At 44.3% G+C, this 27,752-nt stretch overlaps 1 protein-coding gene, 1 long non-coding RNA gene and 1 other non-coding gene across 16 annotated transcripts in view; 2 read left to right on the forward strand and 1 right to left on the reverse strand.

The window, feature by feature from the left end:
• The window catches only part of TLN2 (talin 2), a 455,280-nt gene extending 427,788 nt beyond the window's left edge, over positions 1 to 27,492 (forward strand). For 10 of the 14 annotated variants that reach the window (XM_077939528.1, XM_015142407.3, XM_077939524.1 and 7 more), the window contains 7 exons: positions 5,947 to 6,052; positions 6,905 to 7,029; positions 19,685 to 19,810; positions 21,914 to 21,976; positions 22,068 to 22,295; positions 25,071 to 25,196; positions 26,626 to 27,492. In XM_077939528.1, the coding sequence (XP_077795654.1) occupies positions 5,947 to 6,052; positions 6,905 to 7,029; positions 19,685 to 19,810; positions 21,914 to 21,976; positions 22,068 to 22,295; positions 25,071 to 25,196; positions 26,626 to 26,754 (903 nt within the window). In that variant the 3' untranslated portion in view covers positions 26,755 to 27,492. Of the gene's footprint in view, positions 1 to 2,295; positions 2,896 to 5,946; positions 6,053 to 6,904; positions 7,030 to 19,684; positions 19,811 to 21,913; positions 21,977 to 22,067; positions 22,296 to 25,070; positions 25,197 to 26,625 lie in introns of those variants that run through there. The other 4 variants (XM_077939530.1, XM_077939529.1, XM_028851005.2 and 1 more) reach the window with 2 other exon arrangements.
• On the forward strand, positions 10,458 to 10,542 carry MIR190A (microRNA mir-190a). Its single transcript, NR_031990.1, has one exon. It is a non-coding gene; the product is annotated as a microRNA mir-190a (primary transcript).
• Positions 20,731 to 21,381, reverse strand: LOC144329914 (uncharacterized). Its single transcript, XR_013395648.1, has 2 exons — positions 21,247 to 21,381; positions 20,731 to 20,948 (listed from the first exon to the last, which is right to left on the reverse strand). It is a non-coding gene; the product is annotated as an uncharacterized LOC144329914 (long non-coding RNA).
• Positions 27,493 to 27,752: the final 260 nt, after the last annotated feature.

A 27,752-nucleotide genomic window follows, 5' to 3' on the forward strand; every position in this document is an offset into this window, starting at 1 on the left:
GATTAGGATCATGGTAATGCTACTGACAGAGCAAGACAGAAGAAAAGGAGATTGTATAGATAAAATCTATAAAATTTACAATGTGCCTAAGTTTTATTAGGCACACTGTGCATTTGATACATTCTCTAGATGTAAAGATGGAGGAGGAGATATAGTTCTAGTGCTGGCAGTTGAAGGCTTTTATTCATGTATATGGGTTTTTTGTTTTTGTTTGAGACGGAGCTTTGCCCTTCTTGCCCAGGCTGGAATGCAATGGCGTGATCTCAGCTCACTGTAACCTCCGCCTGCTGGGTTCAAATGATTCTCCTGCCTCAGCCTCCCGAGTAGCTGGGATTACAGGCAAGAGCCACCAGGCCTAGCTAATTTTGTCTTTTTTGTAGAGATGGGGTTTTACCATGTTGGCCAGGCTGGTCTCGAACTCCTAACCTCAGGTGATCTGCCCACCTTGGCCTCCCAAAGTGCTGGGATTATAGGCATGAGCCACTGGGCCTGGCCAATATGGAGTTTTATTAAGAGCATACAGTACAGACATATAGAGTCAAGGCTAGATCTTGAGAAAGCATGAATCAGTAGAAGCCAGGAAAAAAATTGGAGAAATAATGGAAAAAAGAGAACTTCAGAAATAGTCACTGAAAGAAGGGGAATACAGGAAAAAGACTTATCATTTGGGCTTTATGGTTGATTCATTAAGTCGTTTATTTTATTGACTTCCTTCCATAGACCACACAAAAGAAATACAAGCTAAGCACATAATGACCCCTGCCTTCAAGTAGCTCCCAATCCATTTATAATCTAGTCAGTCTCCCTCAGTGGTCTTGGTTGTTGTTTATAGAATGTTAAAGAGTAAAACAATCAAAGATACAACTATCAGAAAAAAAAAAGAATTCTCCCCCTTGAGGGTGACAAGTGCTGATGGCTCTGACATCCCAGGATGTGAATGAAATAGCATTATGTATGTATTTATTTACTCATTTGTTCATGTTCATGTATTTATTTTTGTTCCTTAAAAAGCAAGACAGTCTTTGAAGAGTATTTTCTAATAAAAACTATAGGCGGAAAACAAGGTTCTGTTTCTAGGGAATTGTCATAAACATATAAAAAATACATGTTCCTGGTGAAAAATTATAGAAACCCCCACAACCGTATTCGGTCACCTAAATTGTGATAACATTGGTCACTGTCTTAGGGCTGCTGCCAAAAATACGTTCCCATTCACACCGTTAGCTTTAACTTCTAGAAATCTGGGTTAAAGTAAGGATAAGAAAGAGGAGTATTGTTTTACACTGAGAGTCCTGCAAGCCACAAGACTGACAGGCCAGTGCTGTGTGAACACCCAACAAGAAATGAGGAAAAGGAGAATGCCCAAACCTGGGAAGTAGTGTTCATTTTCAGAGGGGATTCTAACGACAACCAGAAAATGAAAGCCAAATTGCCAGTCTGGAAAAAGACATCAGAATTTTGTTGAAATTCTTTTTAGGGTAGAAGAAAAGAATGTCTAGTAAAATGGGATTAGTTATTTGCAGGTGATAGATTTAAAAAGCAATTAAAAACCAGAGATTTTGATTCTCTCTGTCTCTCACACACACACACACACACACACACACACACACACACACACACACACACTCACTCACTCTGCCCTTCACTCTGTTCTTTGGTCTCTGCAAAAAGACTGTGTATGATCATATGACCATGGCCTCTCCATTCTGAAAAAGAGTCGACTTAAACCAGACTGTACCTGTAGCTCTTAGGGTAGTCTTCCTGAAATGCTTGAAAAATTGATCCCCCGTTTTTAACAATTTAAGGAGAATCACCGGAGATTCCTGAGAGCTGAAGAAAGGTCAGATAATTGTTCATTTTTTATAAAAAGAGAAAGAGAAAATTCCAGAAGTCAAGGTTTAGAGAAAGTGTCCAGCAATCTGCAGAAATAAGTTGAGATCATTTTCAGTTGGTACGAGGAGAATCGGGGGTCCTCTTCAGTGAGTTGCTTTTCTGAAATCTCGGCACATGAAAATATGCATGAGTTTATGGTGTCCTCGCCTTGTTCGGTTATAATATCTAGAGCCAAGGATTCTTAACCTTTTATGGCTGGTTTGTATATTTTAGTTTTTCTTTGGAAAATGCTTAAATAAATACAGAAACTAATAGCAGCATCCATGTACCCACCATCTATGATTGACTAATTTTGTTAACAGTTTGTCCTATTTGCTTCAGATGCTTATATTTTAAAGAAACATATCAGTAATAAAGTTTGTATCTATTCCCACTCCCATTCTCTCTTTCCCCCTGTTATAGATGCCAGTGACTGTCCCGATTTCAGCGTTCTTCATCTTTTGTGGGTCATGGGTCCCTTTGAGCTAGAAGCCCTGGGTCCTTTCCTGCCTTCTGCAACCGTCATCAAAGAAACATCAGCACAGACACACAGAATGATCCTCAAACTGTTAAGAGGAGTCACAGACCCACAAAACCGAGTTAGAACCTTTTGGTATTTAGAGACTGCAAATGGAGAACCCCTGCCTGGGGAATCCTTTAGATAATTCAGTTAACTCTCAACAAACATAGGATCTAATTTGGACAGAGCCATCTCCCCGCTGCCCTGAGAGCTGCTTTATGACGCTTTAGAGATGTCCTTTTGAATGATGGTGGCCTCCTGCATTTGCTGTGTGCTGGTTTATCGTAGAGGATTTGTATTGCAGGACAAAAAGCAGCTACTTTTCCTCTGCAACTATCACAGTTCAATATTTCTGCAAAACCACAGTTTGAGATCTGTGGCAGGGATAAAATTACCCTCACTTCCACTGGCAGAGCTTTAATTTGGATCTGTCTATTGTCTGCTATCAGAAATCATGTTGACTTAATGGCATAATAAAAATAGAACTCCTCTTCTCCTCGTTATCTAAAGCTCAGGTTCTTTATCGGGGCTGTTCCCTGTCTGCGGGCCGTCATGGTGTACACTGCTCACCAAGGGTGCTCCTTTTAGAAACAAGTCTTTCATCATTCCACTTTGTGAGAATGTTGGTAGAAGTATGTGAACAAACATCCTTCCCTTGTCTTTAGCTTAGGGGAAAATCATTCAATCTTTTACCATTAATTATGAGTGTCCCTACCATACCTTTAACCCTTTGCTTATTCATGCTGTGTTGGCCACTTTAGGGAAACCATTTAACAATGCCTGTGGACTGCTTAGCTACTGAGATCCTGAGCAATAACTATGAGTAACCTAGTAGTCTTACAGCATATATTGTTTCAGATAAATATGGTACAAGCCTTTTGCAATTAACTGGTGACAAATGCCACCATCTAAGTCTAGAGCAGTGGTTCACAACTATGGCCACATATGAGAGTCACCCAGGGAACTTAGAAAAATTCTTATGCCCAGGCCACACACCGGAACAATTCTGTCAGTAGCCCTTTATGTATATATTAATTTATATAATCTCACCACAGCTCTACAAGGGAAGTCTGTTGTGGTCACTTAATAAACTGAGGCTTAGAGAGAGGATAAGTACCTGTACATTGACATTGACTGCTGAACCAATGCCTAACTAAATTGCCTGCCCACTGACTGTCTTGGAAAGGAAAAGGCATTTATCCCCCTTCCTTCTATTTCTCCGTGGCTCTGGTGTTCTTTTGGAACTGGTCTAGGAAGCCGTCATAGTAGGACTTGTCCCAATAATGTATTGGTCTGCTTTTCATTCATTAATTCATTTGTTCATTCAAAGGTCTGTGTTGAGTTCTTAATATCTGCAGAATGAGATATATATATATATATATATATGTGTGTGTGTGTGTGTGTATATATATATATAGGCCCTAGTGTGAGGGAATGAGAATCACAGAGCAGCTGGAATCATCATGGAACAGTAGCAAATATGAAAGAAGTGTAAAAGATTATAAGAGGAGGGAAGATTATAATAGATGCATGTGAAGTAATGCTCAGAGATTATTGACTAATCCATTTGTGCATATGCATAATGTCATCTATACACTGCTGTGTCTGGGACTGGTCATGGTGTAACCCATTGACTCCTCTGATCTGTTTTTTCCTAAGCTTTCTCTATAGTCATGGTGCAAAGGGGTTAGTCCTGGGTCTAAAAACCATCTTTCCAGATTCCTGAGAAAGACTGTGCTACTCCCTGGGCAGGGGAAAGGAGTGTGGGGCATCAAGAAGGGAATTAACATTTAATGCATGTCTGCTTTGTTCCAAGCATTGTGAGAAATATTCCCCATGATGTGTTATTCCATTTGATCCTTTTTTTTTTTTTTTTTTTTGAGATGGAGTCTCACTCTGCCGTCCAGGCTGGAGTGCAATGGTGCAATCTCGGCTCACTGCAACCTCTGTCTCCTGGGTTCAAGCCGTTCTCCTGCCTCAACCTCCCGAAGAGCTGGGATTACAGGCATCCGCCACCACACCCAGCTAATTTTTATATTTTTAGTAGAGACAGAGTTTCACCATGTTGGCCAGGCTGGTCTCGAACTCCTGACCTCAGATGATCCACCCACCTCAGCTTCCCAAAGTACTGGGATTACAGGCATGAGCCACCATGCCCGGCCTCCGTTTGGTTTTTATGCCAGCCCTGAGACAGGCATTATCCCAGCTTTACAGATGAGAAAACAGGTTTAAAACCAGTAATGTATGAAGCCAGGTTTGAACACAAGTTTGTTCATTTCCAAAGCTGATATTTTGTCCCCTACTCAGAGGCTCCAAAATTGTGCAGAGATAGACAGCAGTTATACTTCTCTCCCGACCGTCTGAACCTTTCTAAATCTGAAGATCACCTTTGGGAAACATGAGAAAGAGATAACAGAAAAGAGCAGTGGAAGAAGAATTTCAACATGAGGAAGGGATAGGATGGTGTGCACCAGAGTTTAGATCCCTGGTGGGAGATGGGGAAGAGCTGTCATCCTGTGTCATAGTTCCATTCATGGATGAGTTTGAGAAGAAATCAGCTGGGGATGTCTTAAAGGTGTTTAGGATTCCCAGGACCTCTTTTTAAATCCATAAAAAACAGAAAGCAAAAGACAAGTTTTAAAAACCTTTGAACTAATTCAAAAGAGGGCAAATCCTCAGGGCCTCTCCCAGGAGAGCTTGCAGTCAGAACTCTGGAAATGGATTGTTTCCTCAAGAATCATCCTCCTGATCAGTGCGTTGTTGCTCACTTAAGGATTTTGTCTCTAGGACTTGAGTGGCACCTTTCCTCTGGTCCTTTATTTTGTCACAAGTACCGATTGGCCCCTAGCCTGGGGCTTTTTGCCTTTACTCAGTATGTTTTTTTAAATTTATTTATTTATTTATTTTTTAAGAGACCGAATCTCTCTCTGTGGCCCAGGCTGGAGTGCAGTGATGCAGCCACTGCTAACTGCAGCCTTGATGTCCTGGGCTCAAGAGATCCTCCCACCTCAGCCTCCTGAGTAGTTGGGACTACGGGTGTGTGCCACCATGCCCAGCCAATTTTTAATTTTTGTTTCAGAGATGAGGTCTTGCTATGTTGACTAGGCTGGTCTTGAACTCCTGGGTTCAAGCAATCCTCCCGCCTCGGCCTCCCAAAGTGCTGGGATTACAGGTGTGAGCCACTGTACCCAGCCAGAATGTTCTTAAAGTTTGGGTAATTTTCAGGTGCATGTGTGTGTTTTATGTACAAATAAAGGACAAATGAAGGTCCAAATAAAAGACAAGTGAGGACTTTGTCTCCTTTATGATCTTTAGGAGCTATGTCAGAGGGGACCTTAGAGGCGCCACTGGTTCCCAACGTTTTATTTCTCACACGGGGAGACTGAAACCCAGTGAGTCTTAAGCGTTTTCCACAAGATTCTGAAGTCACTCGGGACAGAAATGCAACTTAAAACCAGGCTGCCTGACCCCACATCCGCTAGGAGGAATGTGCTGCTTTCTCGTCTCAGTGGTTACTAACCCCCTCATGCCTCTGACTTGTTCTTCACCTGCAGATTCTTCAGAAACCAACCCCAGAACTCAAGCAGCAGCTGGCTGCTTTCTCCAAGCGAGTGGCCGGTGCTGTGACAGAGCTCATCCAGGCGGCGGAAGCCATGAAAGGTAGGCTGGATTCTTGTGTCTTGGCGGAGGGCAGCCCTTCCAGGCAGTGCTAATACAGCAGACTGCACAGAGGAAAAGCACAGCCTGCACGGGCCTTTAGCTGGCAAATGCAGCCGGGAATAGAGTGAGGACTTTCTGCAAGCAAATGGGTTTAGAATTAGCTTGAAAAAGTAACATCTTCTCTGAAGCAACACTCTAGTCTTTGTATTAAGTGCTTCTACTTAAATGGTATCCTCCACCTAGAACTACTCACTTCCCTTAGGAGCCTCCCCATTTCTTTTTTGTCTGCATTTTCATTCATCAGGATATTTATTCTCCTTGAAATAATACTTCATATTTTGAAAATGATACTATCTGACAGCACTGTTTGGACACCCTTTATGCTTACATAGAAGCAGCCAACTCACCTGGGAAAGGTCTTCTCACCAATTTCCTTTACTTTGAATTAAGGTGAGGGGTCATTCCTCCTGGGTTCCAGGGAGAAGAGAATGGCAAATTCCTGTGTGAACTACAGCATAGTCTAGTGTCTCCTGAGGATGCTTGCTTATATTCGTGAGCTTTGAGTTCAAAGTCAAAGCAAGGCTCAAGCCTTGGTCCATGAGATCATTTTTGAAGCTGCCTGGTGACTGCCCTGTGGTAGGGCCATACACACAACTGATTTAGAAAACCAGGATTAGCACCCCCACCCCCATCCAGATGGCCTTTATGAGAGACCGAAGGAAGGTTCCTTAGGACAATGCAGGTCAGGCTCCTGGAGCCTTCATGCATGCAAATCCAGATATTGTTTGTAATTAAGCCAGTGCCCTGAGGTCTGCAGCTACCAAGAATCACTTTCTTTTGGACTGATTCTAGGAACAGAGTGGGTGGATCCAGAAGACCCAACTGTCATTGCAGAAACAGAGTTACTGGGCGCTGCAGCATCCATCGAAGCTGCTGCTAAGAAGTTAGAGCAACTGAAGCCAAGAGCAAAACCAAAAGTAAGTGTTCATTTATGGTTGGCTGTCCGGTGTCAGTGGGTTCTTCCAGTGGGTGGCTGTGAAGTGGAGCGAGGAGTGCTGCAGGGAGCTTGACTCCTTCCTCATGGTCAGATTAGCAAGCGGAAAACCGGATCTACCTGCCCGGCACTGCTTTAGAGTATGGGGGAAAAATGGCTCATGAGTCTAAGTTAACCACCCAGAAAAATACCTCTGTGTGTCCAAAGGAAGAATTGGGGCATTTGCAGTCTTGATTTAGTTCCATTATCTAAAGCAGGTATTGGATGCTTTCTGTCGGAAGTTGCTGTGACTGGAGAGGAGATTGTTAGCCTCCAATTTTCTGGTTTCTCTTTTGCTTTTTACAAAGAAATAGCACTGCTGGGAATCAGAGGGCAATGAGAACTTCAAAAGTGCACCCATTCCAGGCCTTTTCAGTGTATGCTGGAGGTGATGGGTAGCTGGTATGTTTTTTCCACCTTTGTTTGTCATGTAGATAAATGTTTAAAACTTAAGATTATAGGATATGTGAAGAGAAATAGCCATTTAAAGGAAAGAGATACTTTTAGATTAGGCAGGAGGAAGGACGCTTTCTAAATAAAAGGATGACGAGCTACTGCTGTCTGCAGGGGCAAAGCCCCCACCCTGTTAAGCTGATACCTCCTACCCCACCTTCCATGGCTGTCTTCAGCAGGAAAATGGTAGAACCAGAGGAGGCCCCTTTTTCTTCCTATTCAAGTAAGTCCTTGGTGTGGTGCATTGTAACTCACCTATTTCCAAGGACCCAGATATATTAGGAAATAATATTTGGCTTTTCCCCTCGAAAAAGGGCTGGATTCCACCAATTTAAGTATACCTAAAAATTTACCTATTTTTGTAAGACCAAGGGATGGAGTCTGGGCCCTGAAACAGATCAGACCACTCAAAAGCAGTGCCTGGGCCAGTGTAGTGTATGAAATAAACACAGACTGAGTCTGTTCAGCTTGGGAACATTCTTAAAACTTTTGAGTGTTCACAACCAACCTCCTAATAGTCACTCTGGACTTGGTAAAGGCACGTAAACGTTTTCTCATCAAGATGTAACTTAAGGATTTGGGCTTCTGATTTTGGGGTTTACTAGGGTTCTCTCTGCTGGCCTCTACCTGAGAGTCTTGGGTTGCCTGATATTGCCGAGTTTTTCTTGCAAACTTAAGAGCCAAGTGTGGGTGTTGGGACAACTCCATTTTCTGGTTATGCCTTTGTTTGTGTTTTGTCAGTCAAGTTAATCGTGAATGAAAAGTGTACTTTAAACTTAAGAGTCAACCATTAATTAAGATTTAGAGGTTTGGTGCATAATGTTTTTCCATTTCCTTGTCTGATTTATCACGAGTGGCCTTTCTTGGGGAGGGCTCTGTCCACTAATGCCGAAGCCATGTCAGTTGACACATTCGTTCTCCTGGAGAATTAGCCTGGTGCTAATTTAACATTAACACTTCCCCATATTCTAAGAGCTCCTGTCTCAATGTCTTTCTCTTTGTCCTTCCGCAGGGTCCTTCTGAGCTCTTGTCTGTCCCTGAATCCTGGTTTCCCCCTGTCTGGTCTTTCACCTCACGATTCCAGATGGGAAAACAAAATTATTAAAGTTCCTACCCCATAGGATTATGGTTATAATAATAAGATAGTATAAGAACACTGCCTGACATACAGTGAGACTCAGTAAATAGTAACTATATCACCATTATTATCACCATCATCACTGAAAATATGTGTCTGGGACTTTTTCCCTAGGAAATGCCTGAAAACAGAAAGCTCACATTGTTCAATTGCCAAGCATGTGCCAGGCAGTCTTCTAGGTACTTTATGAGAGTCACTCATCTGATCCTTTCAAAAAGTCCATTAGAATCAGAAGCACAAGAGGCGAATTACCTTGCCATGGTCAGAGCACCGTCACTCAGTTGGGAGGGCTATGTATGGCCCTGGGTGGCAGTTTCAGTCCATACCAGTCCGTTTCCCTACCCCATTGTCAGAGAAGGCTGGTCTAGTCCCACAAGGGCCATTTGTACTTTATGTGTGCCCTTTGAGCTACTAATCCCACCTCTGGGAATCTCTCCTGAGGAGGAAATCAAGAGGGGAAGAAAGTTGTGTGCCTGTGAGAGGGTTGTTCCTTGCAACCTTGTATGTAGTAATGAGCAGTTGGATGTGGACCAAGTGTCTCCTCGAAGGAATATTATGCAGCTATGAAAAATAATGGTTGCTAGGACTGTGTAGCATGAAGAAAATGCTCATGGTATAACAGAAAGGATGCAGAATTATATACTCATTATGATTACAACTCTAAAAGCCCACAGATGAAAAAAAAAAATAAGTAGGGAATGTACAAGAATGAAGATGGAATTGGGATGATGGAAGGGTCTGTGTTTTAACATTTTATAAAACAAAGGTTTAAAAATAACCGCACCTTAAAAATTAATGGTGACTGCTGAAGCGGGCCAGTGAGGACTCCCTACAGTACTCCAGGATCATATAGCCTTTGTGTTTGCATTGAGGATTTTTATAGGAAGGCCAAGGAATCCTTTGGCCAAGGTCAAGGTTACCACAACTGATGATGTGAATCCTTTGTTTGAAGGTTCCTACCTTAGGTCACTCTCTTCATATTAGGAAGGGTGGTGGGTACTTCTAGAATGCTTTACAATGGTCTGAAGTCTTTCTCTGCCTAATGACCAGAGGCAGACATTATCTATGAAACTGTTTTGGAAAACCTTCAACCCAAACCATAGTTTTTGTGCCTAATAGGGCAATCCACATTGCAATAACTTTTGCATGAAATAAAATATCCTCCTTGCCTTTATATAGGAGTTTATTTCCTCAATTGAAAAACAGTAACAACAATCTGCACCAAAATCAGCCAGTCTTTCGAGGTTAATCACTTCTCTCCATTCTCTCCCAAAATGTTAAAAAAAATCCTCAGGGTACTGTAAGTAAACAATTGCTTATTACATCCCTATAACCCTACCCTCGCACACACACATGCCCTCTGTATATGGATGTATTCACACTGCTTTCAGGAAGAGTTTGGGGAGGGACAGTAATTTTGTCAAAAAATGCTCTGCTCAGCACATTCTCAGGTTGCCTGTTTTTAAAGGAGAGGCTCATGGTTTATGATGATGATTCTGGTATATTTCCACCTCAGGCTCTTAAAACTTAAGCATCACTTTTTGCCTGGAATCTCCCAGACATGCACTGTTGAATCCGCTGTTCACCTGGGGAGTTGAGAATGTCAGTGAGCGCTGGTGCATGTGCTGACAGTATTGTTAATGGCGCCGTTTCCACACCTGCAGGCAGACCTGTGCTCCAAAGACAGGTATCGGAGTTGCTGCAAAAGTGACCACCCCCTGCAGCCGTAACCTTCAATACTGTGCCTAGTCTCGAGCTCAGTCAAACCTGGATGCCTTTTCTGCAGGCCTCTGTGTGATATGTTTGATATATTAGGTTGTTATTTAATCCAACTATATATCAAACATATTCCTACAGTGTCTTGCCCTGTCTCCGGGGGTTCCTAATAAAGTTTATAAGGCAACAGGAAAGAACACGTTAAAATCACAAGTAGATTTAGAAGACGGAGCACTCATTACAATTCATGTTATCTTCTATTTCTTCTTGTAGCATTTGAGACCTGTGTCAGTATTACTAGATTATTTGCTTATTATAGAAACAAATAATAAGTATTGATGTTTCATAAGAGCCTGGGGTATTTTGTGCGGCTTAGTTTTGTGCAGTGATGAATCCTTAAGGAATTCAGTATGCTCAGTGGAAAAAACGGTTCCAACCCATGCCTATGAGACATAAAATAAAGGTCAGGATTATAGCCTCAAACACATCTAGATTTATATTTCATTTTGGTTCATTTTTATCCTGATCTTCAATTTAGAAGTTCATGTCAGGGTTTCAGCAAAAATTCAAGGAGCACAAATCAGTTTTCTATAACTTCCCTTTCCACTCACAGTAACGATGTATAAAGCAAATCCACTATACCAGCTGCATGGATACTGAGTCAGTGAGCTTTATACAAACCTTGGATATAGGACTAAATGTATCTCATGAAGGTAATATAATGTTGACTGAACTCTTGAATTTCCTGTTATAGGTTAACTTGTCAGTGGAGTTTGGTAATATTTAGAATAAGCCAACAGGCAGAAAGTAATTTCATAGCCTAATTGACTGTGGCAGGAAGTTTGGGATTATGATATAGAAAACATATTTTCTGGTACATAACAGCCTTCTTTGGTTGGTTTTGACCTCTTCCTTATAGAAAAGCCTGTGAGGTATGTGTGAGTTCATTCTGAGTTCTCTCAACAAAATACTTTGTGAGCACTGCTTTCTGGGAAGAGAACTACTGTGCTCATAGCTCAGTGTTGTGGAGGAGAAAAGGTGTGAGCAAGTGGTTTAAACAGGTCAGTCATGAAAGCTTCCCCTTACTGTGTCTAGAAGTCGTTGCCACATTGCTTACAAGTGAATGCATAGTGACAGAGTTGCCAACAGCAGCATCAGAGAGGTGATGACACAGGAGAGGGTCCTGTGATGTTGGAGTCCTGGCTTCTGGAGCTACACAATGGAACCTGTCTCCGGAATCCTTCTCCATTGAGAAGCGATCTGTGTGTGTCAGCAGGTGCTCTGTCAGGCGGGTTTCAAGATGCTGCCCCAGTCAGTCCCTCCTTCACACAGCTGGAGAACACTGGTTTTGGTTTTGAGTCCAGTTACATTGTTTGACTGAAATGGCAAATGGCCATGGAAAAGAGACAGCAAGTTATTACGAACAAAGAAAAGCATGGTTTCAAAAGGACCTGCAGATGAAGCCCATTTGTTTGAATTGATGTGATTTTCTTGTTTCTTTGGGTGACTTTGTCACTGACCAGCATGTTCTCTGTAGTGATAAATATAGTGAAGGGAAAAAGGAACCAACTGTTCAGGGAGAAGGACAAATACAGCATTTTCTATATGGCTGCACATGGGCTTTGAGTGGCACTCATTGATTCCAGACCAGGAGCATACAAGGTGTGAAAAGCAAGTATGGAGCCGGGCATGGTGGCTCACACCTGTAATCCCAGCACTTTGGGAGGTCGAGTCGGGCGGATCATTTGAGGTCAGGAGTTCGAGACCTGCCTGACTAACATGGTGAAACCCTGTCTCTACTAAAAATACAAAAAAACATAAATAAACCGGGCATGGTGGCACACACCTGTAGTCCCAGCTACTTGGGACTGAGTATGCTTGAACCTGGGAGGAGGAGGTTACAGTGAGCTGAGATCATGCCACTGCACTCCAGCCTGGGTGACAGAGTGAGACTCTGTCTCAAAAAAATAAATAAGAAAAGTATGGGAGACTCCCCTCCAGGGTAGACCAGTAGGCCCTTGTCAGACCCTTCACAGACACATAAAGGGGGCTTAAGATGTAGGGAGTTTATCTGATAAGTCTTGGGAGAAGAACCCTGTTATCTTTGTCTATGCTTTCTATATTGACATTCAAGGGCCCGTAAACAGAAACAGTGATGAAAAGATGATTCCAGTGGCATTGCTTCTCATTTTGAAAACAAAAATAAAGCAATGGATACTGTGGGAAAACGAATCCCAAGATACTAATCAGGCAAGTGCGGACCTTTTCCAATGGACAGTGCATGAACTCGTGCGTATTCCTTGGGTGCAGAGGGTGTGGTCCCTCCCCAGGCACAGGCACAGCCATTCGGCAGTTTCTTTCTCAGTCACCCATCTTGCCTGTTTAAGGTCTCTCTGGAGCTTTCCCTGAGACAAGGCCAGCTGTCCATGCCTGGCTCTTGGCAGTTCCAGTTGTTCTGGGAGGTTTACCTTTTGTTAGAACTAGTAAAGGTGGCAGTCCTGAAGCCACCCCATCCATGGGTCCTCCAGAAGAGAAGCTGATCTAACCCTTGCATAGTTTGGGGCTTTGCATACAGGCTAAGGCCTCCCTCAAGGCACCTCTCAGTTCAATACCAGAAGCAAACTAGTAGCAGCCAAACTTGCAACCAAAAAAAGAGAAATGTGGCTGCCTGCTCCACTCCGGCTTCCAACTGGCAGGAAAATGCCTCACTCCTGTTGTGGGAGTTCTAGGCCTTGGCCTCCTTTTTTCCCTCAAGGACATTTAAATTAAATGCAAAATGTTCACACTTTGAAAAATATATAGCCAAGAGGATTTTTAAAAAGTTTCTGATGCACTATGACCTTATTTTTAGTAGCAGGCGTTCTGCAAGACTCTTGAGTAACGCAGAGCAAAGGCTGAGACCCCGCTGGAAAGATGACACCGGGGTGATTCTTCAGTTTGTGGAGCCAGTTGTGAGAAGGGCAACCGTTGTGTTTTTAGCTCTCAACAAGGCATTCCCTCAAAGGAAGTTTTCAGGGAGGAAGGCAAGGCCTTTGGCCATCTGCTGTGGGTGCCTTATGCTCCTTCACCTTCAAGTTCATTGGGGAAAGGAACTCCTCTGGGGGGTTACAGGGCGTAAAGAAATAGGCCAAGGAAAAGACCATGGGTGGACATTCTCTTCCCCTGCCCAACACTTGCCCGGGACCTGACAGGGACAGTGAGCAGGGGAAGTGGGTAAGGATGTTGAGGAGCAGGGGCAGTGGGGGATGTTGAGGAGGAGGCCAAGAGAGATCAGAAGAGAAAAAGGAGTTCCTGCTTATTTTAGTCACCGCCTTCTAAGAGAAGTTTAATTTGGAACTGTCCATGTCTAGGCAAAAGGACCAGGAAGGTTGAGTTGCTCCTCAAGTGACAAACAGAAAACTGAGTAACTGATACCTGGAGAAGGGCAGCGAAGACCCCACAGTCACATGGTCAGAGTACAAAGCAGTGACTGCCACCCAGATTGTCCCACTCCTGGTGGGGTGCTGAGAGAGAAGCTGGCGCCCATCTGTGCTGTTTGTTACTTGACGCTTACTGATTTGTGGGTTTTACTTACAATTAATTTAGGCTGTAATCAGAAACAGCAAGAAGAATTTTTGTTAGAATTATGAGTACATAACAGGGTTTAGACAGAGGAACAGATTCATTTAGCCCCAAATCTGAAAAAAACAATTTTTGATAATGAAATTAATTGCTAATGGTTTTTGAGCATCTCCTATGAGTCAGCCATGCTTTACATATATTAATCATGTACTTGTAATGACCCCATCAGGTAGGTTAGATGGGGAAGTAGGCTTAGAAGATGAATGAATTAGTCTGAAGACCATGTTCTCAGAATCCATGAAAGGCCAAACGCCAAAAGGAAAAATGAGGAAAGGCTGTCCCTTTTCCCTCCTCCGCTTGCCATACCACTTCCCCTACCACCACCATTTCCTCTTCCAGGGGACATACAGCTCCTGAAACTTTAAACCCATCAGAGCAAACATATAGGGGTCTCAAATACTCTCCCAAGTGGGAAATGGGAAGGGAGCCAACCCAATATGTAGCCTTTCCCAAGAGGGATCTCAGCAGGCCATGACTTTTCAAAGGGTGAGCAGGGAAGAGGTCAACTACAGGGTGCTCAGACTTTTCTAGAAGCTACCAAAAGGCCTAGGTGGGGATAAATCTATCCTCTGCAAGAGTTGGCCAGATAGCCCAGGAAAGACGATTGCTAAGAGCTGGTGGGCACCTGGCCAAATAGCCTTTTCAAGTGGAGGGGAAGGGGGAAAAGAACAGTGTGTCAAGGGAGAAGATAGATTCAGCATGCAGAGGCAGCAGCAAACACCTTCATTAGGCAGAGTAGATGCTTAGTTTGTACATCTGTTCACTCTTTTTCCCAGTGCTGTCTTGTTAAGAGTGCCTCTTGGTAAAATGCCACTGTGTTTACATTTGTATGTCCATGTATGACTAAATGTCACAAACTGTGAATTCTAGTTGAGGGATGCAAGTAGAGTGTACAATTAACAACCCACGGCCTTAAACGGGGCAGGAAGCTGCTTATAGCTGTGTGTGCATCTGTCCACCATGGCTCAGGAGTGGATGCTAATGATATGGATGCTTACTCTGTGTATTTCTCCTTCTCCAACCTTGTGCATTGTGCTCTGGCTGAACTCTGGAACTTGGGAAACTCATTTTGAATGGATATATTCATTCAGCAAATGTCGATCATCACATGGGCTCCTCCGCCTGATTTTGTGCTAGAGAAACATAGGTTGAATAAAACACAATCTTGCCCTGGAGGGGATCACAGGCTGGTAGGATTACGTTAACTGGTGTTTGTTTTCCTGAGTCCAGGCCAGCATTTCCTACAGAGTAGTGTGTAACCACCTCTGTAAGAAATACAGAGTCCTGGCTCCCACCTCAGACCTACCAAAACAGCGTCTGCGTCTTTACACCAGATTCTCAGGTGATTCTGCAGCGAGGGCTATCCATTTTTTTGGTTTTTGAGGGTACGTAATAGGTATATATATTTATGGGATACATGAGATGTGTTGATACAGGCATTGGCTTGTTCTCACACCACTAAAATAGACATACCCAGGACTGGGTGATAAAGAAAAGGTTTACTGGACTCACAGTTCCACATGGCTGGGGAGGCCTCACAATCATGGTGGAAAGTGAAGGGGAAGCAAGATACGTCTCATATGGTGGCATAAGACTTATTCACTATCACGAGAACAGCACAGGAAAGACCCGCCCCCATGATTCAGTTACCTCCCACCAGGTCCCTCCCATGACACGTGGGGATTCTGGGAGCTACAATTCAAGATGAGATTTGGGTGGGGACACAGCCAAGCTATATCAGGCATGCAGTGTGAAATAAGGACATCATGGAGAATGGGGTATCCATCCCCTCAAGCATTTATCCTTTGTGTTATAAACAATCCAATTACACTATTCTGATTACTTTAAAATGTACAATTAAGTTATTGACTATAGTCACCCTGTTGTGCTATCACATAGTAGGTCTTACTCTATTTTTTTGTGCTGATGAACCATCCCTACCTCCCATCCCCTCACTACCCTTCCCAGCCTCTGAGAACCATCCTCCTCTCTATGTCCATGAGTTCAATTGTTTTGATTTTTAGATCCCACAAATAAGTGGGAACACGCAATGTGTGTCTTTCTGTGCCTGGCTTATTTCACTTAACATGAGGATCTCCAGTTCTAGCCATGTGGTTGCAAATGGCAGGATCTCATTCTTTTTTGTGGCTAAAGACTATCCTGGTTTAATGAAACTATTATCTTGTTTAATGAAACTATTTTCTTAAGTTCCTTGCTTTAGCTTGATGCCAGTAGTTCTAAAGAAATATAAATAGCCACATGCACAGGATTAGTCATAATGTTTAAAAGATTTTAGTGGGTCTTTACATGATCCAATTGCTGAAAGAATGAAAAAGCCAGAAGTGAGGATTCCATTGTCCCCTCTGTAAACCAGAGGGGCAGACCTGACGGACCCTGGTCAGGTCAGTAACGTGTCAGCTAAAGAGGACCTTAAGACACCAATGAACTGAGCCTCTCTGGTGAAGAGGTGGGAATGAGAGCTCCGTGAGAGGGGCCCAGCCTCCACATTCTTCCCCAGAGTCACTGTGCACCGCGTTGCTCCTCTTAGTCTCCCAGTCTCTCAGCTGCAGTGGGGACTGTTCCATTAACAAATTCTGCATTTTATTGTGATTCTTTTATCTAGGAAAGTCCTTTGAAGACCAAGCGAATTCTGTTTCTCTCCTTGTGATGTGGTTAAGTGTGTGTCCTTCCTACCTTCTCCCTTATTCCATTCTGCATGCTGGTGGGAGCTGGAACTGATGGGGCACCTGGGTTTTTGACCACGTCTCCTTGGCTTGGGGAGATCCCATTTTCTCTAAGGCTAGAAGTTGTATGGTATGAGGACACATTAAGTATTGGTGTCTGATTTCAACAGTAGAGATAGGGTGGGCAGTGCATCCTAGTCATAAACCTGGCATACAGGAAAATAGGGACCAGCAGTCAGAAGGCAGGTCTCATCAGGATACTCTGCCCAAACTGTAGCATCTAACATTAGCCCTCCATCCCTGTGCCATCTCAGTCAGCCTTTCTAGGGAGAATCTCTAATACTTTCTAATCAGAGCAAATGTCTCCCAGAGATAAGGCCTTCTGCCGTGTCCGATTTAAAGCATAGTGATGTTACGGAAAGAAAAATAAAAACTCATCAAAGAGCATTACAATAGTTGCCATCACCAGAAAAATCTGTGGGTGTCAAAAATATTTCCAAGTTGAATATTACAAGCATGTATTTTTAAAAAAAAAACCTCCCAGGCAGCGGAAGATGTGGGAGAGGCTCTTAAAAATCCCTTGCGATGAGATTATCTTATCAGATCTACCCCTGCTAAAGACTTAGCGCTTAATTTTAAGGAAATTGCATTTTTAAAAATCTTAAAATTTGGGAAACCGAAAATCTGACAGAGTATTCTACACTGTAAAGTGGACTCGGGCTTGGAACCCATAGTGTAGTTGAGGCCACCTGCGACAAGAGCATGGGAGACTTCAGGAGCCGCCGTGAAGAGCTCACACGAGCCTCCGTTTCCTCATCTGCAAAATGAGATGAGGAGTTTGGAGTCAAAAATTCTGTGATTTCCCTAGTGCTTTAATCTGTTCTGTGCCTGACATTCTTTGGCAGAATGAATTTCCAGAAAAGCTCTTAATCTCAAGGTTATTAAAATATACATTTTAAATATATATTATTTACTATATTTAATATGTATAAATTAGAGCCTACTGTAATTTATTTGTGGACTACACAAGAGTTCCTTTTATGCGAGAGTGCCTTACAGCGGATCATTTCTGTATTTCAGTCACCAAATTCTATACTCCACCAATCCAAAATGAGTCCAGTAGAACTAAATTCATTTCTGTCCTAAATACTCTTAGAGCAAGACTTGGTCAGCATTAAGAAACAGTGCACAAGTTCTGTCTCAGAACTTCTGAAATGCCGCCATCATTCAGATCCACTAGAAGTGCAAAAGAAAAAGGATTAGCACCTTTCATGGTTCAAGATATGGCATTAAGAATGGAGAACTGGAGAAGAATTGTATCCCTCCTGTCTGATGTTTCACACAGGAGCGTTAGCAAGCTGACTTTGAACCTCTGGCACAAACCATTCCTCACGGATACCCTAAGGGGTGGCTTCAGCTAGTTACAGTGCCTTATTTTGGAGTCAGATTTAGGTTTGATTCTGGTTTAGATTCTTCATGCTGCCACATCACCTTGGTCCAATAATCTACCTTCCTGAGCCTGGGTTTTCTCACTGTAAAAATAAGGATAAAGATAATTCCAATACTAGATTTTTTTTTTTTTTTTGGTGAGAAGTCATTGTATGTAGAAGTGCCTAACAAAATACTTGGTACACAGTAGGCACTCTTAAAAATGTATTACTGTTGGCACAAAGTGTGAATGTCTGTAATGCCACTGAATTGTACACTTAAAATTGGATAAAAGGGTAAGTTTTGTGTTACATATATTTTACCACACATACAAAGGGAATATTACTGGTCCTGGCCATCATCTCTCAATGCCTGAAAGGTACCAGCCACATCTTCAACACTGTGTGACCCGAGGGCAGCTTAACCAAATTGACCTTGAGTCATGGAATATTACCACACAGGTCTAATCTGACCACCCCACCCCCCGCCCCCCACAAAACTGTGGTGCTCCAACCCATGCAGCCTGGGACCACAGTCTTTATACTTGTCCCACTTCTCCAAAGCTTCTCTTCAACTTCCTGAGTTGTTTTAGCAGCAAAGGAGATGGTGGTGAATTTAGAGCAGAGCCCTAACAGTCTGATAACACCTACACAATAGTGTCCAATGTTCTCCCCAAGGTGGAGCCCGTGCCTCGGGTGTCCAGGGGACAGAACAAGCTCCAGCTTGATGTTGTGTTGCCCTGGTTTCTTTTTCACCACTGGGCAGTCTGTGCTTGGTCTATAACTGTCTCAGTGCTCAGCCACAGAAATGCCAATGCTGTTTGGCTTTAATTTTTACCCAGGAAAAAGATGACTTTTGAGAACTGATACCCATCTTTCCTTTTTTGTTTTTAAAGTCAATGTTTGAGGCTTAGGCTCTGGAAGAGAGTGAGTTCTATGATACACTGTTTTGATTTTATTGTTTTGGTTTTGGTTATTGATGTTGCTAAAACCATTTGAGTGTATTTTATTCATAGTGAATGTATATCTTTAAAGATTCTGTTCCAGAAAATGAGCCTGTCTTTGAATTTCCCAATTTCGAATTTCTGTGGGATGTCACGCTAACAGCTTTTTCCTTTTGGAGTCAGGGGGAAGGGGCTGCAGGTGGAGAGGCAGCCTGACCTTTCTATCCTGGTGTTGCTGTTGTACAACAATGTCAGTGTATTAATACCTAACGTTAAGTGAAAGGGTAAATTTTGTGTTACATATATTGTACCACACATACAAAGAAAAGTATTGCTGTGTCTGGCCATTGTCTTTTAATGCCTGAAAGGTACCAGCCACATCTTCAACACTGTGTGACCTGAGGGTGGCTTAACCAAATTGACGTAGAGTCCTGGAAGTTAGCACAGGGGACCTGTAGTCTGCTTCTTGTTAAGGAACCATCCCATTTCAGGTGTGGTTTGTCAACAAAAAACCATAGGCAGGTGAAGAGCCAGGTGACCCGGCAGTAAGTAGTTTGGAAGAAAGAGCGCTTTGTGGATATGAATTGCATGTGATGCTGTTTTCTTTTGGTTATAGCAAGCGGATGAGACCCTGGACTTTGAGGAACAGATCTTGGAAGCTGCTAAATCCATTGCTGCTGCCACAAGCGCCCTGGTCAAATCGGCCTCAGCAGCCCAGAGGGAGCTGGTGGCCCAAGGAAAGGTGGGTAAAGCTGCTGACCACATGGGGGACACTCATGCCTCTGAGGGCCCAGGAAAAGAGCTACAAGCCTTTGTCCTGTCCAAAGAAACACATGCAATACCTTCCCTCCCTGAATTGCCACTCTCTGTGCTGACCGACTGAAAACTACAGAATTCAGACCAACAGAATAAGAGGTTTGGCTTCTGGGCCTCTCATCTGCTTCTTGTTAAGGAAAGCATCCCATTCCAGGCAGTGATTGGGGCCTGAATGAGACATTTATATTCCCACTGTACATTAGGCTACGTAAAGATGTAAACTGTCATATTTTCCTGGTGGGCCGCTCTAGAAGCACCGCAGTCGGTGGCTTTTATGATACCACTTTCCAGCTCCAAAGGGCTGCGTTTGTTTTCGGGACTGGAGAGCTGAATAGTGGCCAACTTTGCAGTTAGCACTTTCCTAAGTCTGCTGGTGAAAGGGCCAGTCGGATTTTAATTCTGCAGTTTCTTCAGCTTTATCTTTAGTCGCCCATTTGATCTACTTTAGCATAAAAGTATAGTTGTTTTTCGAGGATTCAAAGGGTTATTAGTACATTAGTAATTCTGGATATGGAACAGTCTTCTGATTTAACATATTCCATGTGTCTTGTGATTTACATACACATGGAACCATCCTATCCACACTGGCTTTCAGAGAGCCTCTCAAATGGAGAGGCCCCACAGAAACCTGACCAGTCGTGGGTTTGGAAAATGTGGTCACCATCATTGTCATTCATTTCTGTTTGATATTAAAAGGCCTTTGCTGTCAGCGTACAGATAGGTGGAGGCAAGTTGTGTCTTGACTCGAGAACTCACACTACAGACAGGAAGGTTGTGCCTGACCATAGGCCGTGCATCTTCTTCCAGGAAGTCTTTTGTGAGCTCAGCCACAGCTTAGTCCAGTCTACATACCTTGAATTCTCTTTCTAAACCATTGTGTTGTATGTTATTCAGTATTGGTCCGTGTCTGTCTCCCCACCTGGCACATAAGCTGTTCTCTCCATCCTTCCTGTTGATCCCCTGTAGAGCCAGCATTCTGCCAACCTTGTCCTTCCTGTACTCAGCAAGTTCTTGTTGGCTGATCAACATGTAAAGACCACAAATGTGTCATTGAACAGAACATCCTATGTCAAAAAAAAAATCCTGGTTATTTCAACATTCATAAAGGGCTATGTGTCCAACACGTTGCTTAGATACTAGAGAATCCAACTTGGATATGGCAGAGTCCCTAACTGCCCTCCAAGGAACTTGTGTTCAAGCATTTAAAAAGTTGGTGACGGAGGTTCAGCCAGACTTGGGTGAACTATAGGATTATAGGCAGGACCTTGGAGTTTTACCTGACATTCAGCAAGCCCTGATATGACCCTGTCATTGTTTACACACCCCCAATTTCATATTCAAATTGAGATACTCATCTCTTACCTCATCAGGCACGTCCACGAGCTTGAACGTATTTCCTACTGTCGCTTCTCTCTCTAGCTGTGGACAGAAAATGTTCTACTTGCTGCTGTGATTTCTAAATAGAAACAGAGATCCGTATTTCTTCCAGCCTCTTATTTCTCTCCCACCCCTGACAAAATGGTATTTCCTTAAGACCAGGGTCTGCACTCAATTGTACCAGAGGGAGGTACACCACACTTTTTTAACATCATCTGCCAGAAACACAGTGTGGTTTTCAGGGTCAGTAATTGGGAGAGATTTAAATTTCCCTTAGACCATGAAAAAGGGAGGCCTAGTGGCTCCCGCATTTGAAATGGAGAAAGCTCAGCAGAGGAGTAAGTGTAGAAAGACAGCACCAGGCCATCATTCCTGAGACGCTTCCCAGAAATGCAGTACCTGGCAGCTAAATGGAGCCATTCTTAGCATTTCCCATTTCCTCTTGGTGGCGAAACTTGCCGGGATGTGCTATGCAATCTTGGCATGGCCTGCGTCCCACATGAGAAAGGTTGCTCCCTTCTTAGGCCTATGCTGTTGGCAGGAGGCACCAAGTGGGGTGCACGTCTGGTTCCTGAGCAAGGTATGGGGACGAGGGGCTGCGACCACTGGGGCTGCCTGCCCTCACGGCCAATTTCTCGACTCTCCTCTCTAGGTGGGCTCCATCCCTGCCAATGCTGCAGACGACGGACAGTGGTCACAGGGGCTGATTTCTGCTGTGAGTTGCCTTCTCCTTCCTCCCAGTTTGCTTTTTGGGTCCCCTGAGGGAGGTTTGGGCTTTGGGTCACTTCTCTGTTGACTGTCCCCAGGCCCGGATGGTGGCGGCTGCGACCAGCAGTCTCTGTGAGGCGGCCAATGCCTCTGTTCAGGGACACGCCAGTGAGGAGAAGCTCATCTCATCTGCCAAGCAGGTCGCCGCTTCCACGGCTCAGCTGCTGGTGGCCTGCAAGGTGAAGGCCAACCAGGATTCAGAGGCCATGAGGCGGCTACAGGTAATGGTCACTGATGCTGGTGGGAAAATACTCCTGTTGGAGCGGGTAAGTGTCACCAAAGGGGACAAGCCTCACTTCCTTGGCATGCCCCACCAGGCCTTCCATCAGCCAGCTCTGTCCACGTTGCAGCCTCATCTACTGCGTGCATCCATGCATCCTCCACTGTTGCCCCGCCAAGCTGCCATTCTCTGCGTGTGCCTTCTGGTCTCATGCCCTGGGGCCCTGCTCCTCACTAGCCCAACCCAGCAGACCCCTACTTGTCCTTTGTGACTCATCTTCAAAGTCCTCTGTTCTGGGAAGCCCTCCCTGACTCCCAGTGTCTGGGCAGCTTATCCCTCCTCTGTCGTTTGAGAGCCCCTAGGCAGACCACTCAGGTTCCCATCACATGTTACCACTGCAGGTCTGTCCGTGAGCAGGTTGTGAGCCTCTTAGATGCAGATACCACACCTTCATCTGTGCCTCTCTCACATGTTACTAACTCGGTGCCTGCTTCAGAGGAGGCCTTCAGCCAATGTCTGCTACAGAAGGGAGTAAAGGAACTGAGATTATATGAGACTGTGGCTGCTTCCCAGAGCCCAGAGAGCGTGTTAGGAAGGTAACAATCAAGTCCTTCCCAAAGCAGATACATTTTCCTGATTGCTTGAATTGTAAAAATATTTTAAACACAATAAAAGAAATGCTTAAATGAAAAAAAAATCACACGGCCCCCAACATCTTCATATATCAAACGTTATCATTGTTTTCTGTTCATTTTTATCTACATATAAAATATTGTCCAGTTGTAATCATGGCAAGATACATTCTGCTTTCTTTTCACTTAACATTTTATCATATGTATTTTTTCCTTGAAGATAAGGCTTCATTAACTTCTCTATGCAAAGCTAGCTGGCCCATTCTTCATGAGTTCCATTTTTAATGATTGCATGATATTGCATCAACTGATTACGCCAGAATTTCTCTATACTTTGGACATTTTGTTTCCAATTTTCAAGTTTTTTTTATTATAAGTGTTAAAATGCAGATCGTCTGTATTGCCAAAAGTATGTTTACGTCAGTCATGAAGCAAATCATAAATGGCAGAAATGTTTGAATAGTTCTACCAAAGCTCAGAATTCTTGTTTTACTGGAAAAGGCCTAAAGTGCATTTCTGTTGTTTGGGACTCTTGAGTCCCTCTCTGACCCACCTCCCTCACCTTTATTTGATACCTGGGATAAACCCAGGGGAAAATTGAGGAGCTGTGTGTTTGTGAATATGTGATTTCTGAGTCTGGGGCACACTTGTGAGGAAAACATCCTGAGTTAAGAGACCTGGTTCAAGTCCTGCTTCTGCCATTTTTTAGGTGCATAATCTTATATAAATCACTGAAAACTTTTCAGGGGCTTCATCTGTAAAATGGGGATAGAGCCATCCACACTGACTCTTATGAGGGTCAAATAGGAGAATGGATATGACAGTGCTTTGTTAGGGCCTAAGGATTTACACAGATCGAATGCAGCATCACTCTTGTTCCCATCATTACCGATTTAACTGGATGCTGCAGTGTTGTGTTGGAGCCCCTTATAAATGACTCAGGAGTTCCCTGGGGCTACATGGACCTAGGTGCAGATCCCAGATGTAGAACTTGCTAGCTACCAAATCTTAGGTTTCTTAACCTCGGTTTCACATCAGAAAAGCAGGCTAAAGATTTCTGACCTGATAAACCCTCTGGCAAATACGCACATGGTGATTACTTGTCAAATATTAATTGGTTCCCTTCCCATCCTGTGCAAGCCCTCATAGTTTGCATTGGGCACTTGAGTTCACAGACCAGGCTGGGCAGTTAACTTTGAATGAGAAGAACTCTCAGCTTTCTGATGGCAAACCCTCAAGCACAAACCTTCAACCCTGAGGGGGCGCTGGACAAGAAATACGAGAGGTTTAATGAAGCCTTAACCACTTTTAGAAGAAAACTCCAAACCTCAGCTGGCATGTCCCTGGGGACATGCTTCATGAGCATTAAAAATCAGCCAATACAGGCAACAGCCCTTAAGGAAGACCTAAGGAAGACTGAAAAGCTCTTCTTTACCTGTCTCTAGCAATCGCTCCATCTTAAGAGCCTGTGGTGCAAAGCCCAGCTGAGACCCTAAAAGTACGTGCACAAGGCGATAGTTACTGTGAGGCTCCCAGCCCTTCCACACGAGGGTAGCCCTTCATTCCCTCAAAGCCTTCAGTGAGCACCAACTGTGGACAGCCACAGTGCCGCTGCTGGGGATGCAGGGATTCCAGTCACCGTCCCTGCCTTCAAGTTGCTGACTGTCCAGGAGGGGACAGCCAGCCACAAGCATGGTAAAGGCTGCAGTGACGCCGGCACAGCACACTCCAGGCACACACAGGGAGAGGGTGTGGGTAGAGCTAAGGGAGCCAGGCGAAAGTGATGTCTGCGCCAAGTCCTCAAGTATGTGCTAAATCAGATGGAGGCAGGGGAGTGGTTTTCCAGACCAAGGAGGCAGAACTCAGGCTTGCCTCTGTTAACACACGTATCACATTGCTGGAATCATTTATTAAACATTTACATAATTATAATTCCCCTCAAAAATGAGTGTTCCTTGAGGGCCAGGCACTTTGTCTCATTCATCTGTGAGTGACCAGGGAGGTTCCAGTGTTGGTAGACTCCATGGATGGATGGACAGACAGATGGGTACTCGCTGGCTGGAGAACTTCATGTTGTAACTGGATAATCAGTTGACTCACAGTCTCACAAACTGTACCTTCATGTCTATTCTTGCCGGGCCCAAATGGCTGTTTCTAATGATATCATGTATGTTTTGTTCACTCTCCAGGCGGCAGGAAATGCTGTGAAAAGAGCCTCAGACAATCTTGTCCGTGCAGCCCAGAAGGCAGCATTTGGCAAAGCTGATGATGACGATGTTGTAGTGAAAACCAAGTTTGTGGGGGGCATTGCTCAGGTTTGTAATTAAATCAAGAATAGTGTTTACTTCCCGAGGTAGGTGTCAGGTTATAACAGAGAGACAAAAGAACAGTGACTTCAAGATGAAAGTTTATTTCCTCCTCATGTACCAGAGATGGTGTGGTGTTTCCTTCGTGTCTGGGAGCCAGATCCGTCTGCCTTGCTATTTCACCATCCCTGAGATGTTACCTTTGGCCATGTGGTCCATTTGGCTCAGTAGCCCCCTCAGCTTTCCATCTGGCAAGGAGGGGAGGCCATGACCCTAAGCTGCAGGCATTACTTCCTCTCACATATGTTGGTCAGCTCCCTGCACAGGAGGCTGGGCAATGTCGTATTCTTTTTTGAGTAGCATTTGCCTAGATAAAAATCAAGGATTCTATTGCAGAAAAGAAGAACAAAAAAAATGGAGGACAGCAATATTATTTAAATAAAATACATTTGGAGCTACTGCCCGCTCCAGACATTGGGCTCTGCAGAGAGAGCATGCTTTCCCTCTCCCAGAACTGTTACAAGAGCAGTTGGGATTCTGACTTAGGCAGGATGACATTTTCATGCATGGGAGTGAGGAGAAAGCTCTAGGAAGTCAGGCTTGCACTTTTTGATGTGTGTCCATCTCGTAAATCCATTTTAGGGGACTGTTTTATTTGTCCACACCAGGAGCACTGAAGTTACTCACGCCCCATGCCTGCCTTAGCTCTTCCTGAAGCACGCCCTGTGTTTGGCTATGCACTGCATGTGTTTTTACCAGAATGTGTTTCTCATGAGAAGTTTCACAGCAAAGGGGCTCTGATCAAATAAGGCTGGAGAATACTGCATTCAGTAACCCCACCCTGGTAATGATAGTCATTGGCCTAGGAAAGGCTCTGGAAAGCCAGGAAAGGAACTGACTTTGCTTTTTTGAACACAACTGTCCCTTTTCACACAATACCTATTAGCAAATCTTCCTCAGATCACACCTTAAAAGCATGAAATAAGCATTTGAGGGCCATCTGGTGGTTCAGGGTTCCGCTTTAGCTTTGCCCATACCTGGACCAGGTCTTCCTCCACTGGCTGGGTGACTCCAGACAAGTGGACCTACATCGCTCAGCTTCAGATTTCTTGGAAAAACAAGACTTTCAACTGGGCGTGCTTCACAGAGCAGCCACTTCAGTGAAGAGTATTTGCACCAGAGCCTGGTACATAGGAAGGCTGTAGTAGATGTTTGCTGTTAAATCACCGGGCAGACCCAGCATGTTTTCATGGCTCGGCTGGGTCATTAGTCTCAAACCCCAAACAGTGACAGAGGCTGGTCTCCAGAGCCAAGACTGTCCCTGATGTGCTGCAGTGCCCCATGGTCACGGGAGCCGTGGAGCTCACATGAGCAGTGGGGTGTGGGGAGGGTTTTCTAGAAAGCGTTAGGTCCATCCAGCTTGTTGCTTTCTTTCTAGATCATCGCTGCCCAGGAAGAAATGCTAAAGAAAGAGCGAGAACTGGAAGAAGCAAGGAAAAAACTGGCCCAAATCCGCCAGCAGCAGTATAAGTTTTTACCCACCGAGCTGAGGGAAGATGAGGGCTAAGGTGCGCGCCCAGATGGCGAGTCCCAAGGGATGGCCCTGGCTGAACTGGACAGTGTTCCTGAGAGGCTGGGCACTTACCTGGAAACTGCCCACCTCCCCCCGGGGTGAGCCTGGAGCCCTGCGTGCTTGTTCTCACGTCTCTGTCCCGTCGGCACCGGCTGCATGATCGTGATGTCACACGGTACAATGTCCTACCCACAGCTCCTCTGCCGCCTCCCCTCCTGCCTCACTGTGTCTCAGGAGAGAGGGGTGCACATTTCGTGGACTGTTACCAACAAAGAAAAGTCAGTATTATGTCGTTCTCAGACACGTTTGCTTTTGTTGGTCCTTCTCTTAGGCCTGCTCCTGGACCTCTTTGTGATACCGTAATAGGGAAAAAATCATTGATGTCATAGAATATTCTTCTTCCTCTCAGGAGAAGACGGAAGCTGGAGTTGGACATGGTTCATAAAAGCCAGAAACAAACCCATGTGGACTCCGGGAGGGTGACTGAGGTCCTCCTTCCATGTCTTGAGCGCTGGCTCACCCAGGGGGTGAAAAATTCCCGCTCCTGTTTGCACGCTTTCTTGCCTCCGTGTGTAAGCTCCTTGTACAACCTAGACCCATCTTGTATTTTGTGGCTCAGAAAACTGAACAATTATTTTTTCCCTCCATAGTCCAAAGGGCAGAGTTGTGGGAGGCCGTCCGGGCTTGGTGAGCAGGGGCTATAATAAAATTCTGTGGGCTCCTTCCTCTGCAGAGGCTGTTTCAGTTCATACAGAGTCATCCACACAAACCCACGGCTCCCATTTGACAGTCAGTGGAACGCTCGTCTCCTGAGTGTCCAGGGTGGGGATTCTGCTGGCATAAAGAGCTTCCTCAGTGAGTCATCTTTAGGTCCCACGCTGGTTTCTATGCCTTCAGAATGGTCACAAGCCCGGATTAGAAAGCATCTGCTTACAAACCTATCACCTGCCCTCCAACCCAAGACGCCTTTTTTTCTGTCTTGATATCTAGAA

This window comes from Macaca mulatta, chromosome 7, assembly GCF_049350105.2.
Source record: "Macaca mulatta isolate MMU2019108-1 chromosome 7, T2T-MMU8v2.0, whole genome shotgun sequence".
Lineage (NCBI taxonomy): Eukaryota > Metazoa > Chordata > Mammalia > Primates > Cercopithecidae > Macaca > Macaca mulatta.